At 43.3% G+C, this 13,501-nt stretch overlaps 1 protein-coding gene across 5 annotated transcripts in view; it reads left to right on the top strand.

Moving 5' to 3' along the window:
- DNAH9 (dynein axonemal heavy chain 9) overlaps positions 1–13,501 on the top strand; it is a 468,295-nt gene that overhangs the window by 35,831 nt on the left and 418,963 nt on the right. For all 5 annotated transcript variants that reach the window (XM_049859546.1, XM_049859547.1, XM_049859545.1 and 2 more), the window contains 4 exons: positions 362–529; positions 1,869–1,985; positions 8,941–9,091; positions 12,225–12,339. In XM_049859546.1, coding sequence (XP_049715503.1) covers positions 362–529; positions 1,869–1,985; positions 8,941–9,091; positions 12,225–12,339 — 551 coding nt within the window. The remainder of the gene's footprint in view (positions 1–361; positions 530–1,868; positions 1,986–8,940; positions 9,092–12,224; positions 12,340–13,501) is intronic.

The following is a 13,501-nucleotide window of genomic DNA, read 5'->3' as shown; positions in this document are numbered from 1 at the left end:
CTGATTTTGTAAAAACTTGGTGGTACAGCCACCAATCACATAAACAGTTTTATCATTATTATATTTTTTTATTTATTGGAAAGCACAGATGGAGGCTGAACCATACATTTGATTTGTGTCTGTGTGTGTGCGCACGCACACGCGTGAATTTTATTCATCTGTACTCTCTTTGTTTTGTTATCACGTTTAACCAAGAGTTATTTATATCAACCCAGGCTAATAATAAGGTTACACAACTAGTCGAGCTTCACGTTTTCCTAAGCAACCAACACCCCCATATGATTCCAGCTCTTCTCATATTAGTTTGAGCATCATCTGCTGTTATCATTTCTTAAAACTCTTTTGTGAATTGTCCCCACAGGATCTTCTGAGGACAACCTTGGATTTCCACAAACTGGAGAAGCTTGAGTTTAGCAGCATCAGAGGGAATGCCCTGAGTCAGCAGGTCCGGAGAATGTACGATGAATTTCAGGATATGTACAGGGTCTTTTCAGAGTCCTCCTATGACTGCTTGGACCCCCAACGCATGGTAGGACCTGGAGGGGCTAACTCATCAGCCTTCTCTCTCTGCTGTGCCCTCTAGCTGTGGGGTCTGGGTAAATTGACTCACGTTTTCCCTGTGCACTTCCTTTGGCTCTGTGGTCCCAGCGCCTCTGTCAGTGGAGACCCACTCCTAACACTCTCTGTGTCAGGAGAAAGAGCAGAGAGGGCTGCTCCGACTGATTCCCAGGGTGTTGGGGACACTGAGATGGCATGGGGTTGTGGTGGTGGCTGTGGCTGCCCTGCGCCTTCAAAAGCCTTCAAGCTACGAGCAGAGACTGCCTTGTGAAGGCCAGGCACACCAAGCAGAATGTTACTCGTGTCTTGGGGCAAGGTCAGTGAAGCTGTAGCCTAGTTCTTCTGACCTGATCCTGGCCCCCAGGGGAGCCCTCAGGATGAGGAATGGCCGAAGATGCATTTGTGGCACCAGGACACAAGATCCCACACCTCACCTGTAGCCTGGGAAAGCTATAACCTAAGACAAGGTCAGCCAGTGAGTGTAAGCCCACAGGAGAAAGAAAGCAGAAAGAGGACAAGTGCAGAAACAGACCTGAGAAGGGAGTAGCAGAGTTACTGGAGAAGGAATGTAAGGGAACATAGGAAATCCAGGTGTCTCGGCAGGATGGATTCAGCACCCTTATCAAAAATCAATTGACCGCAGGGGACACACTTAGGGTGGCCAAATAAAATACAACATTTGGAACATACTTGTACTATCAAATGATTCATTGTTTGTAATTCAGCTGTAACTGGGTACCCTGTATTTTTACTTGCTAAATTAAGCAAGCTTAGGGACGATGGCTAGTTGCTGTCTTAACTAATTAAGATGTATTTAGAAGCAATAGTATGTACTTATTTAATTTGATGACTTGCCTGCTTATGGCTAGATTAGTTCAGTTATGCTGAAAAAATAGCATTTTGACTTAGTGGAGGGAAGAAAGAAGTAGTCATGCTGGAATAGCCCCACTGCAGGCACTTTTTGTTGCCAAGGTGGCTTTCAGGGTGGCATGAGCTGCCACTGTGGGTGAGGGAGGGACAAGGGGCTTTGGAAAACGGAAGAGAGGGACCTGAAAAGGGAGGTGAAGGAGTACTAACTCCACACTTGGTTCCCTTTTCCATTTCTGCTGGAGTGTCTAGGAGAAAAATGCTGTAAAAACAGGGTAACTCTTCATACATCTAAAAGTTAAATCACACCAAGGTGAATTTTAGAAAATTAAAATAAATCTGAGGTCATACCAATTCTGCTACAAAGGCTAATAGTAAAGAGCATATTGAGATTGGCTCTCAGAAAATAATCTTATTCTTGTTTATATGTGGTATCTCTCCAGGAATTTGAAAATGACATCTCTGAATTTAACCGGAGAGTAGAAGATCTTGACCGAAGACTGGGGACTGTCTTTATTCAGGCTTTTGATGATGTGCCTGGTTTGGAGCACGCCTTTAAGGTTTGTACAAGTAGGGAAGTAGCCAGCCCCGTCCGTGCTTGATACCTTCCCCACCCTTGTCAGAGAAGGACAGTCTGTCTTCCAACTACTTTATTCCTGCAAATGTTAATTGTTCTTATTAGTCTGCTAGGAGTCCCTGGGTGGCAAAATGGTTCAATGCTTGACAACAAGCTGAAAGGCTGGCAGTTCGAAACCCCAAGGCACCTCGGGAGGCAAGCCTGTAATCTGCTTCTGAAAGATCACAGCCTGGAAAACTCTCTGGAGCACAGTTTTACCCTACACACCTGGGATCTCCAGGAGTCAGAATTGACTCCATGGTGATAAGAACCACAACATAAGTCTGGTAGAGAAGTCATTGTGAGTGTCCTAAGGCAGAGGACTGTGCAGAATTGGACTTTTCATTCTGATTATTTATGCTTTTCTGAAAACATGACAATGTAAAAACACCGTTAAAAAGAAAATTTCTTCTGGAATGCCCTCTTTGGGCTCCATATTCTGATTGGTAGGGTACCCATTAAAAGTGAGAAAGTCTATTGTGATTATCATCCTGAAACCATGGCTCTGCAACACAATCATTATTTAACAAGTCAGAATTGACTTGATGGCAGTGGGTTTGGGTATGGTTTGATTAGCTTGATTCAAGCAGCCCTGGTGGCGCGGTGGTTAAGCAGTCAGCTGCTAGCCAAAAAGTTGGCGGTTTGAACTCACCAGCTGCTCCATGAGAGAAAGATGTGGCAGTGTGCTTCCAATAAGATTATAGCCTTAGAAACCCTGTGGGGCAGTTCTACTCTGTTCTGTAGGGTCACTATGAGGCCAGATCAACTCAATGGCAATGTGTTGTTGTTGTTAGCTTGCTTCAAGCTGAAGCAAACCACTTACAAGGTAAAGGATTATGGAACTTAGAAATAACCAGAATAAGAAGACGTGCTCTTGCCCTATTCGCACAGAGGAGATGGAACAAGGAGTATGGAGGATGAGATTTAGGACAATGACTAGGATGATGAGGGTTGGACAACTGAGAATGCTGAGCTTTGAGACATGAAGACTTAGTGGAGCATAATAGATCTTCTATAAACTATGAAGAGACTTGTACTGTAAGGCATTAATAATTAGAACCATGATATAAGGAGGCAGATTTTGCTTCAATACAGGAAAGAGATTTCTGTCAAAGCTGCTTAAAGATAGAATAAGCACCCTTGTTGTTGTTTGTTGTCAGGTGCCATCAAGTCCATTCTGACTCATAGTGACACTACATACAACAGAACGAAACACTGCCGAGTCCTGCACCATCTTCACAATCATTGCTGTGCTTGAGCCCATTGTTGCAGCCACTGTGTCAATCCATCTCGTTGAGGGTCTTCCTCTTTTTCACTGACCTTCAGCTTTACCAAGCATGATGTCCTTCTCCAGGGACTGATCCTTCCAGACAACATGTCCAAGTATGTGACACACAGTCTCACCATCCTTGCTTCTAAGGAGGACTCTGGCTGTACTTCTTCCACGCAGACTTGTTCATTCTCTTGGCAGTCCATGGTATATTCAATATTCAATATTCTCTAACACCACAATTCAAAGGTGTCAATTCTTCTTCAGTCATCCTTATTCGTTGTTCAGATTTCCTATGCATTTGAGGTGATCGAAAGCGCCATCGCTTCGGTCAGACGCACCTTAGTCCTCTGCATGACGTCTTTGCTTTTCAACACTTTAAAGAGATCTCTTGTAGCAGATTTGCCAAGTGCAGTGTGCCTTTTGATTTCTTGACTGCTGCTTTCATGGGTGTTGATTGTGGATCCAAGTAAAATGAAATCCTTGAAAACCTCAATCTTTTCTCTGTTTATCAAAGTGTTGCTTATTGGTCCAATTGTGAGGATCTTTGTTTCCTTTATGTTGAGGTGTAACCCATACTGAAGGCTGTGGTCTTTGATCTTCATCAGTAAGTACTTGAAGTCCTCTTCACTTTCAGCAAGCAAGGTTGTGCCATCTGCATAACGCAGGTTGTTAATGAGTCTTCCTCCAGTCCTGATACCCTGTTTTTCTTCATATAGCCCAGCTTCTCGGATTATCTGCTCAGCATACAGATTGAATAGGCATGGTGAAAGGATACAACCCTGACACACAGCACAGCTTTTCTGACTTTAAACCATACAGTGTCCCCTTGTTCTGTTTGAATGACTTCCTCTTGATTCATGTACAGATTCCTCATTCTGACTTTAAACCATACAGTGTCCCCTTGTTCTGTGTGAATGACTTCCTCTTGATTCATGCACAGATTCCTCATGAGCACAATTAAGTATTCCTGAATTCCCATTCTCCGTGGTATTTATTATCCATAATTTGTTATGATCCACATAGTGGAATGGCTTAGCATGTCAGTAAAACGCAGATAAACATCTTTCTGGTATTTTCTGCTTTCAGCTAGGATCCATCTGACATCAGCAATGGCAACCCTGGTTCCACATCCTCTTCTAAATCAGGCCTGAATTTCCGGCAGTTCTCTGTCGATATACTTCTGTAGCTTCTTTTCAATGATCTTCAGCAAAATTTTGCTTGCAAGCAATATTAATGATATTGTTTGGTAATTTCCATATTTGGAAATTCTGCATATCCACTTCCTTGGAAATAGGCATAAATATGGATCTCTTCCAGTCAGTTGCCCAGATAGCTCTCTTCCAAATTTGTTGGCATAGATGAATGAGCACTTCCAGCGCTGCATCCTGTTGTTGAAACATCTCAGTTGGTATTCTGTCTGTTCCTGGAGCCCTGCTTTTCACTATTGCCTCCAGTGCAGCCTGAACTTCCTCCTTCAGTACCATCAATTCCTGATCATATGTTACCTCCTGAAATGGTTGAACATTGACCAAATCTTTTTGGTATAGTGTCTCTGTGTATTCCTTCCATCTTCTTTTGTTGCTTCCTGCATTTTTTAGTATTTTCCCCATAGAATCCTTCAGTACTGAAACTTGAGGCTTCAATTTTTCTTCAATTCTTTCAGCTTGAGAAATGCTAAGAATGTTCTTCCCTTTTGGTTTTCTATCTCCAGCTCTTTGCACATGTCACCTTAATAACTTGTCTTCTCGAGCCGCCCTTCGAAATCTTCTGTTCTGCTCTTTACTTCATCATTTTTTTCTTTTGCTTTAGCTACTTGACATTCAAAAGCAAGTTTCAGAGTTTCTTCTGACATCCATTTAGGTCTTTTCTTTCTCACCTGTCCTTTTAATGACCTCTTGCATTCTTCATGTATGATGTCCTTGATGTCATTTAACAACTCGTCTGATCTTTGGTCATTAGTGTTCAATGCATCAAATCTATTCTTGAGATGGTCTCTAATTCAGGTGGGATATGCTCAAGGTTGTACTTTAGTTCTCATGGACTTGTTCTAATTTTTTTCAGTTTCAATTTGAACTTGCATATGAGTAATTGATGGTCTGATCCACAGTCGGCACCTGGCCTTGTTCTGATTGATGATATTGAGCTTTTCCATTGTCCCTTTCCACAGATGTAGTTGATTTGATCCTTGTGTATTCCATCTGGTGAGGATGGAAACTCAGCTGAAACCTGTCCACCATGGGTGACCCGGCTGGTATTTGAAAACTGGTGGCATGGCTTCCAGCATCACAGCAACACACAAGCCACCTAAGTATGACAAACTGACAGAGCACCCTTGGGAAGTGGTAAATATCCAGCCATTGAAAATGTCCAAACATAGACTGGATGACTGGAAGAAATTTGTAGGAAATGCTTTAACGCTAGTGGGATAAACCAATGCTATTCTAGAATACTAGGAAATCCATATGTGCCAGAGAAAACAACCTTTAACAAGTACCTGACCTCCATAACTCACATAAGAAGATTTTGGGGTTCCTCTCTCCAAGCATTTGAACTAATTCCAAGGAAAGCACTCACATATGTCTTCAAAATTATCCTATTTGCTGTGAACTATCATGGATAATTGGGACTCTACCATGTAGACAATTTGAGAAATCAGAACACCATACATCCCTTGAGGTTTTCCAGCCCTGCCCCTCCTATAAATCATTTTGCAGCATGGATTTCAAGGAGTCCCCAAAGGGGTACCTCACGTGTATTCTCTAAAAATCATTGTGTATTCCAGATGCATGTCTACAGTCTCCCTTGTAAATTTTATCTACCCAAGGAAGTTAAACATTTGAAAGAGTCTAACTGTTGTCATTCTGAGGGTCCCCACCATGACAGCATGTATGTTTATACCATGGACATATCTCCCTGGGCTCCAAAAACTTCAATCCTTGACATTTCATGGTGGAGTAGGGTTCTGGGCAGAAGTACAGATGTTTCCAACTTGGTACCACCCCCTGCCACCTTGTTCCTGAAGCAGCACTCCCTGTATCTAAAGCCTCAAAGGGCTCTCATCAAAGCAGATCCTTTATCTTCTTGCTCTGACTCCTCAACAGGACTTTCAGTCTAGTCCACAAAACTTGGTAGGTAAACTACCACCCGCCATGCCTACTACCAACAAAACCAGGCTTTGTTTCTCTCTTTTTGGTCATCTCACCAACAAGAAAACTCTTCCCTCCTCCAAAGCAAAAGCTCTAAGAGATATAATTTCATATAAATAAGTGCTTTTCCAGAGTTGGGCAGTAGGAGCCAAGAGACCACCTGACTCCAAGTACTCCTATTATTTCTGTAAGATCTTTCAACCACTCAGTATACCACAGCAGGCATGGCCAGACAGGGTACATCCAGGTCAAAGAACCTGAATCAGAGGACACAGACTGGCCCCAGTGGTCCCACAGCCCATACCTCTGTAGTTTCTCAACAAGAGGTTTAAGCCATTGCAGTCCATGGAGACTTATCTGATGCCTCCATTGAAGTAGAGCTACTTTCTTCTAGATCGAGATATCTGGAGAATCTCTTGTAGAGGAAAGGGTGGTTTTAGAGCCCTTGGTTGGATTTGAAGTCCTTTAGAGAGGCTTTAGAGTATCTTTGGCCAAGTCCCTGGGTAGGTGCTTAACTACTAACCAAAAGGTTGGTGGTTCAAACACATGGGGTCACCATGAGTCATAATTGACTTGATGACAACTGTTTACTTTTATTTTTATTTAGGGTATGTTGGAATCATGAATGAGAAGCAGCTCAAACTGTCTGACTTGGGAAACTCCCCAAGCTAGAGCCCCATATGTGGCCCTTCTCTACACTTAGCCATCCCACAAGTCATGACCCTAAACTTCCAAGACTTCCTGGAACTGTCTAGATTCCAAGTCCATGTTAATGAGCTTATGGAGCTTGTCCTTTCCCCCCAACCCAGGCTTTGGAAGACAGTGATGTGAAAGAAGTAGTGAGAATGGTCCAAGGTGAAAAGTGGTGGTAAGAGAGAAAGCATGAGCTCTTAGGTAGATGAGATCAACTCAGCTTCCACTTTTAGGCTGTGTAATATAACCTCAACGTGTCTATCGTAATCATTGACTGAAAGCAAGAGTTGGTAAACTTCCTCTTTAAAGGAGCAGATTATAAATATTTTAGGGCTTGGTCACATATACTCAGTCACATAGTCTTCTTTGTTTATTATATTTTTGAACTCTGAAAAATGTAAACCCATACACAAAGATGATGGGCCAGATTTGGGCAGATTGGGCAACCCACTGTTTGTAGCTTTCTGACCCCTGACTTAAAGCACAGGTTAGAGATAAGGGGTTACAATGGAAGGCAGGTTTAGAGGGAGAGTATTGATATATGCTAAATATAGCTGGAGCCCTACATGGCTTAGCCTCCGAGTATCCTCACAATCAAAGAAGCAAATCCAACTACCAGAAAGTAATTGAAAGGGTTTCACGTCTTAATTCAGCTGCTCCAGAAAACACTAAGGGATTAGGAAAAAAACCAAACCCATTGGCATTGGATCAATTCTGACTTGTAGCGACCCTGTAGGACAGAATATAACTGCCCCATGGTGGCTCCTAGGCTGTAAAAAAAAAAAAAAAAAAAAAAAACTGTAGATCTTTATAAAAGCAGACTGCCACGTCTTTCTCCCATGGGGCAGTTGATGGGTTCAAACCACCAACCTTGCAGTAAACAGCCAAGAGCTTTAACCACTATATGCCACCAGGGTTCCTTCTCCAAGGGATTAAGGCAGTTTAATGCATGGAAAAGCGTCTTCCAACTATCCTCAGCATTACTGCTACTCTCAGGGCAGCTGCTCTCTGAAACTTTTCTTGCTCCTACTCTCAAATTTCAGTCCACCAGCTCTCCCCAACACCCAGCCAGCCCACTTAGCTTCTTTTTTCCTTCTCCATCGTCACCCTCTTTCTCTGTTTTACTTCTTTATTATGTAGATCAACTTAACCTTTCTGACATTTTTAGTTTTCTCATTGCTTTCCCCTTTATCCAGGTTCTTAATACAAAAGAATGCCTGGTAACTGACCCAATAGATAATAGTCTCCCTCTGAAGCCAGAGAGAGGAGGAGACTGTAAATATCCATATATAAATGATTATTGATCCAGTTCACAGTAAAGATTTTAACCCCTCTTACATTCGTAGCCATATGAAGGGAAAACCAGGAAACAAGATTTATGTAACCTTAGAAAGGTTTAAGGGGGCATTGGTGGATCAGTGGTAGAATTCTCAGCTTCCGTGTTTGATTTCCAACCACTGCACCTCATGCATAGCCACCACCCATCTGTCACCAGAGGCTTGCATGTTGCTATGAAAATGAGCAGGTTTTTAGTGCAGTTTCCAGACTAAGACAGACTAGAAAGGAAGGCACGGGGATCTACTTCCAAAAATCAGCCAGTTCAAATCCTGTGGATCACAACAGTCCAATCAACAACTGTTCTTGGGGATGGTGCAGAACTGGAGAGCATTTCATTCTTTTGTGCATGGAGTCGCCATGAGTTCGGTGATGACTTGATGGCAGCTAACAACAACGAAAAAGGTTGAATTTGTACCTATTTGGCTCTTCTGTCTCCATCTTCTTTGCAGTTGCTAGACATAGCAGGAAACCTCCTCGAAAGACCACTAGTAGCCCAAGATGTGTGTGATAAATACCTGGTCCTCATCAGAATGTTCAGCCAAGACCTGGATGTGGTGAGGATGATCTACAACCAGCATGTCCAGGAGGAAGCAGAACTTGGTAAGCCTGGTTGCATGGAGTCCTACACTGGGTGTAGCGTCCTGTTACTGTGAAGGATGGAGCTCACCCTTTTGGTTTTATTAACTGTCCTTGTATGGTTCTGTGACATTCCCCAAGAAAAGCAAGTGCCAACTCTTGCTTGAGATTCCAGAGCAGCCGAGGTAATTGCAGAGGTCAGTGAACTGTGAATTTATTTGTATGTGCGACTGGGATTGAGAGGCTGAACCAGAGAAGTGAAGGCTTGACCACCACTGGTCAGCTGAGACCTCGACGTGTGTATGAGATAGTCATCGATCCGTGTTGCCACACTGGTTAATCTTCAACATACCTCCATTCCACACTAGATTTTTACACACCTGAGAAAAGTTTCTTATGCCTCCTAATGCCATAGCAACCATGCTTCTGGTCGGAGAAACCAGAAGGAGCCTGACAAGGACAGGACCATGATGAGGTGTGAAGTCTCCATTTTAATTACAAGTCTTATATATAAAAAAGAAAGAGTTGCTGTTGAGTCAGCTCTGACTCCTGGCAGCCCCACGTGTGTCAGAGAAGTACTGTGATTCATAGAGTTTTCAGTGGCTGATTTGTTGGAAGTAGATTGCCAGGTCTTTCTTCTGAGGTACCTGTGGGTAGACTTGAACCACCAACCTTTCAGTTAGCAGCTGAGCACCTTAACTGTTTGCACCACTTAGGGACTCCTACAATTCTTATAAGCCCCGTGTTATAGGCCTGGTCTTATTTGTTTGAAAGTCAAACAAAAGTTCCATTCAGATTTATAAACCCTTCTTGAGTCTTTGCTATACGCAAGGCATGATTGTAGACACTGTATGCAGTGGCCGGTCAGAGTGAGAGAGAAAAGAATTAATACTAAAAGGTGGTCGTTCAAGGAGCAAGCCAGGTAGACAGTTACGAGCACAGCTAAGAATAGAGCATAGGGAAAGTGAGAGGTGCTTGACTTGAATTATAAAAAATTGTAACAAAACTGGATGAATTGTGGGTGGGAGATTCAAGGAAGGGTTTGTGGAGAAGGTCGCCTTGAGCCAGGTCACGAAAGGTGGGAGAATTGTTAGCTGGAGAGAAGAGGCAACAGCCACTTAAACCAAGAGGCGGAGAGAATGTGGAATGACCAGTCAGAATGCCCGTAGCCAAGCAGGTATGTGGAGGGAGATCAGGTTGGCCATGCAGGTAGGTGCTGGAGCCAGATTGTGAAGTGCCCTGAGTGCTCTAGTAAGGAACTTGGAACTCATTATTCAAGCAAGGGGGAATTATCAAAGGTTTTTAAGTAGCAGCGTAACAGGACCGCTATGTTTATAAATGGGTTTCATAGTTGGTAGTTAAGAATTGCCTCCACTGGGGAGACGAGAGGGTAGAGGGTGTTAGAAGCTGATGAAATGGACATGAAAAGAGAGAGTGGGGGAGAGAGCAGGCTGTCTCATTAGGGAGAGAGGAAATCGGAGTATGTAGCAAGGTGTATATAAGTTTTTGTGCGAGAGACTGACTTGATTTGTAAACTTTCACTTAAAGCACAATAAAATTTAAAAAAAAAAAGAATTGCCTCCACTGAGGAAATCATTCCGAGAAAACCTCTTGGCCCCAGCCTTATGTAGGACCATCATCATAACTTCTTACAGTTGAATACAGAGTTTAAAAATTCCAATGCCTTAGAGGCTATGAGAGTTTTGCTGCTGCATAACAAATTATCACAAACTTAGCGGCTTAAAACAACACTCATTTATTAGCTCACAGTTCTGTAGGTTAGCATGGGTATCACAAGGCTGAAATCAAGGTGTTAGCCAGCCTTGAGTTTTTGTCTGGAGGCTCTGAGGAGAAAAAATCCTCTTTCAAGCTCATTCTTGTTGGCAGAATTTAGTTCTTGTGATTGTAGGACTGAGGTCCTGTTTCCTTGTTAGCTGTCAGCCAGGGGCCACTCTCGGCTCCTAGAGGCTGCCCACATTCCTTGTCACGTGGGCCCCTCCATCTTCAAGCCAAGAGTGGCAAGCCGAATCCTTCCGGTGCTTCAAATCTCTGACTTCCCCTTGCACAACCAGCTGGAGAAAACTCTTTGCTTTTTTAAGGGCTCACCTAACTAGATCAGACATACCCAGGATTTTCACCCTTTTGCCATAAAACATAATCACGGGAGTTGCAGCTAATCATATTCATAGGTTTCACCCACACTTAGCAGGGAGGGAGTTATACATGGGTGAGGTTCATTGGGGTCATCTTAGAATTTTGCCAACCACAGAAATGAAACAGGAAACAAGAATAATGGACCTGGGCTGAGCATAAGACAATAGGGAGTGGTGTGGTCCATAGTAAACTAAAGGAAGCGGCCATTATTCAGCTCCAGTTGATAATGAGAAATAGCAACTAACTGTTGCCAGATATTCTAATTTTACTAGAAAAGCTAGAAACTCTGATCTTTTTTTAATGAAGTCTCAAAATTGTTAAATTTTGACAACTAATTATAAACAAACCAACCCACTGTATGTACTACACACACGCACACACACACAAAATCCAGGCTGTGTTAACTCTGGTCAAGTACTTCATAATCCATACAGCCTGTCTCATTCATAGCCCTTTTTTAATTCTCATAGAAATCCTAGAAGTTAAGCAGGGAAGATATTATTCCCATTTTATAGATCAGAAAACAGGCCCAGAGAGATTAATTTGTCTGTTTCAGGCAGTGTTTCTCTACCCTGACTATACAATTAGAATCATTTAATGCATTTTTAAATTATACCAATGACCAGAACAGTTAACTCAGAATTTCTCCGGTGGGGCCCAAGCCTGAGTCTTTTTCACGGATGCCCAGGTGATGCCAACACACGGCCAAGTTGAAAGTTATAAAGTTTAAAGTCATAAAGCTAGTGAGTGGAAAATCACGGCCAGGAAACCTGGCCCTCTGACCTAGTTCAGCGTTCTTCCCAGGGTCACTTCCTTACTCGCTAGCAGAACAAGGGGATCTTGCAGGAATTCTTCACTGCAGTTTGACCAGAGGGTGATTTTAGTGTGTAGAGGTAGGTGAGGCAAAAAGTAGAGCAACTGGTAGGAGGCATTGCTGCGGTGCCTCAGTGCCCGCCTGCGGGGTTGGTAGCCTCTCTTCAGCCTGGCTGTGTTGGGTCCCCAGGGTTCGCCCCGGTGCACAAGAACATGCCCGCTGTGGCTGGAGGTCTTCGCTGGGTCCAGGAGCTAAGGCAGCGCATCCAGGGGCCCGTCAGCAACTTCCGCCATCTTACACATCCGTGAGTATCTTATTCCTAAAAGGCAAGCTTGTTTTGGACTTCCATTCCTTGCTATGAATTTTGAGATTGTAGAGAGGCAACTCATTTACCTAATGCGTGTTAATTATATTAATTTCTTTCCAGCCATCAGCCAGATGCTTATTGGCCAAACAGTGTTATGGATTGAATTGGGCCCTCAAAAAGGATCTGTTAAAGTCCTAATCCCTGTACCTGTGAATGTGGCCTTGTTTGGAAATAGGCTCTTACTTTGAGAATGTTATCAGTTAAGTTCACTAGGTCATACTGGAGCAGGCTGTGTCCTCATCCCTCCTGAGTGGTGTCTTAGAAAAGGGGAGAGCAGACATGGAGACACAGTCAAACAGGGGAAGACGCCATGTAAAAATACACCTACAAGCCAAGAACTGCCGAGAGATGCCTGGGGCTACCAGGAACTGGAAGAGACAAGAAAACATCTTCTACAATGGAAAGAGAGAGCATGGTCCTGCAACTCTGTGAATTCAGACTCCTAGCCCACCAAAAAGGAACCCTGGTGGATCAATGGTTAAGCACTCAGCTCCTAACCAAACGGTCAGTGGGTCAAATGCGCCAGCCTCTCTGTGGGAGAAAAGATCTGGCAATCAGTAGAGTTTGTTGTTGTTATCGTTAGGCGTCATTGAGTCAGTTTCGACTTACAGTGATACCATGCACAACAGAATGAAATACTGCCCAGTCCTGCGCCATCCTCACAATCGTTGCTATGTTTGAGCCATTGTTGCAGGAACTGTGTCAATCCATCTCTTTGAAGTTCTTCATCTCTTTCACTGACCCTCTATCTTACCAAGCATGATGTCCTCCAGGTCCTGGTCCCTTCAATAACGTGTCCAAAGTAAGCAAGATGAAGTCTCATTATCCTCTCTTCTAAGCAGTATTCTGGCTGTACTTCTTCCAGGACAGATTTGTTCATTCTTCTGGCAGTCCATGGTATATTCAGTATTCCTCACCAACACTGTAATTCAAATGCATCAATTCTTCTTCGGTCTTCCTTATTCTTAGTCCAGCTTTTGCATGCGTGTGAGGCGATTAAAAATACCATGGCTTGAGTCAGGTGCACCTTAGTCCTCAGTGTGACATCTTTGCTTTTCAACGCTTTAAAGAGATCTTTTGCAGCGTATTTGCCCAAAAG

The sequence above is a fragment of the Elephas maximus genome, chromosome 19, assembly GCF_024166365.1.
Source record: "Elephas maximus indicus isolate mEleMax1 chromosome 19, mEleMax1 primary haplotype, whole genome shotgun sequence".
NCBI classification, from domain to species: domain Eukaryota; kingdom Metazoa; phylum Chordata; class Mammalia; order Proboscidea; family Elephantidae; genus Elephas; species Elephas maximus.
Note: the sequence above shows the minus strand (reverse complement) of the source record. Positions and strands in the feature narration are given on the sequence as shown.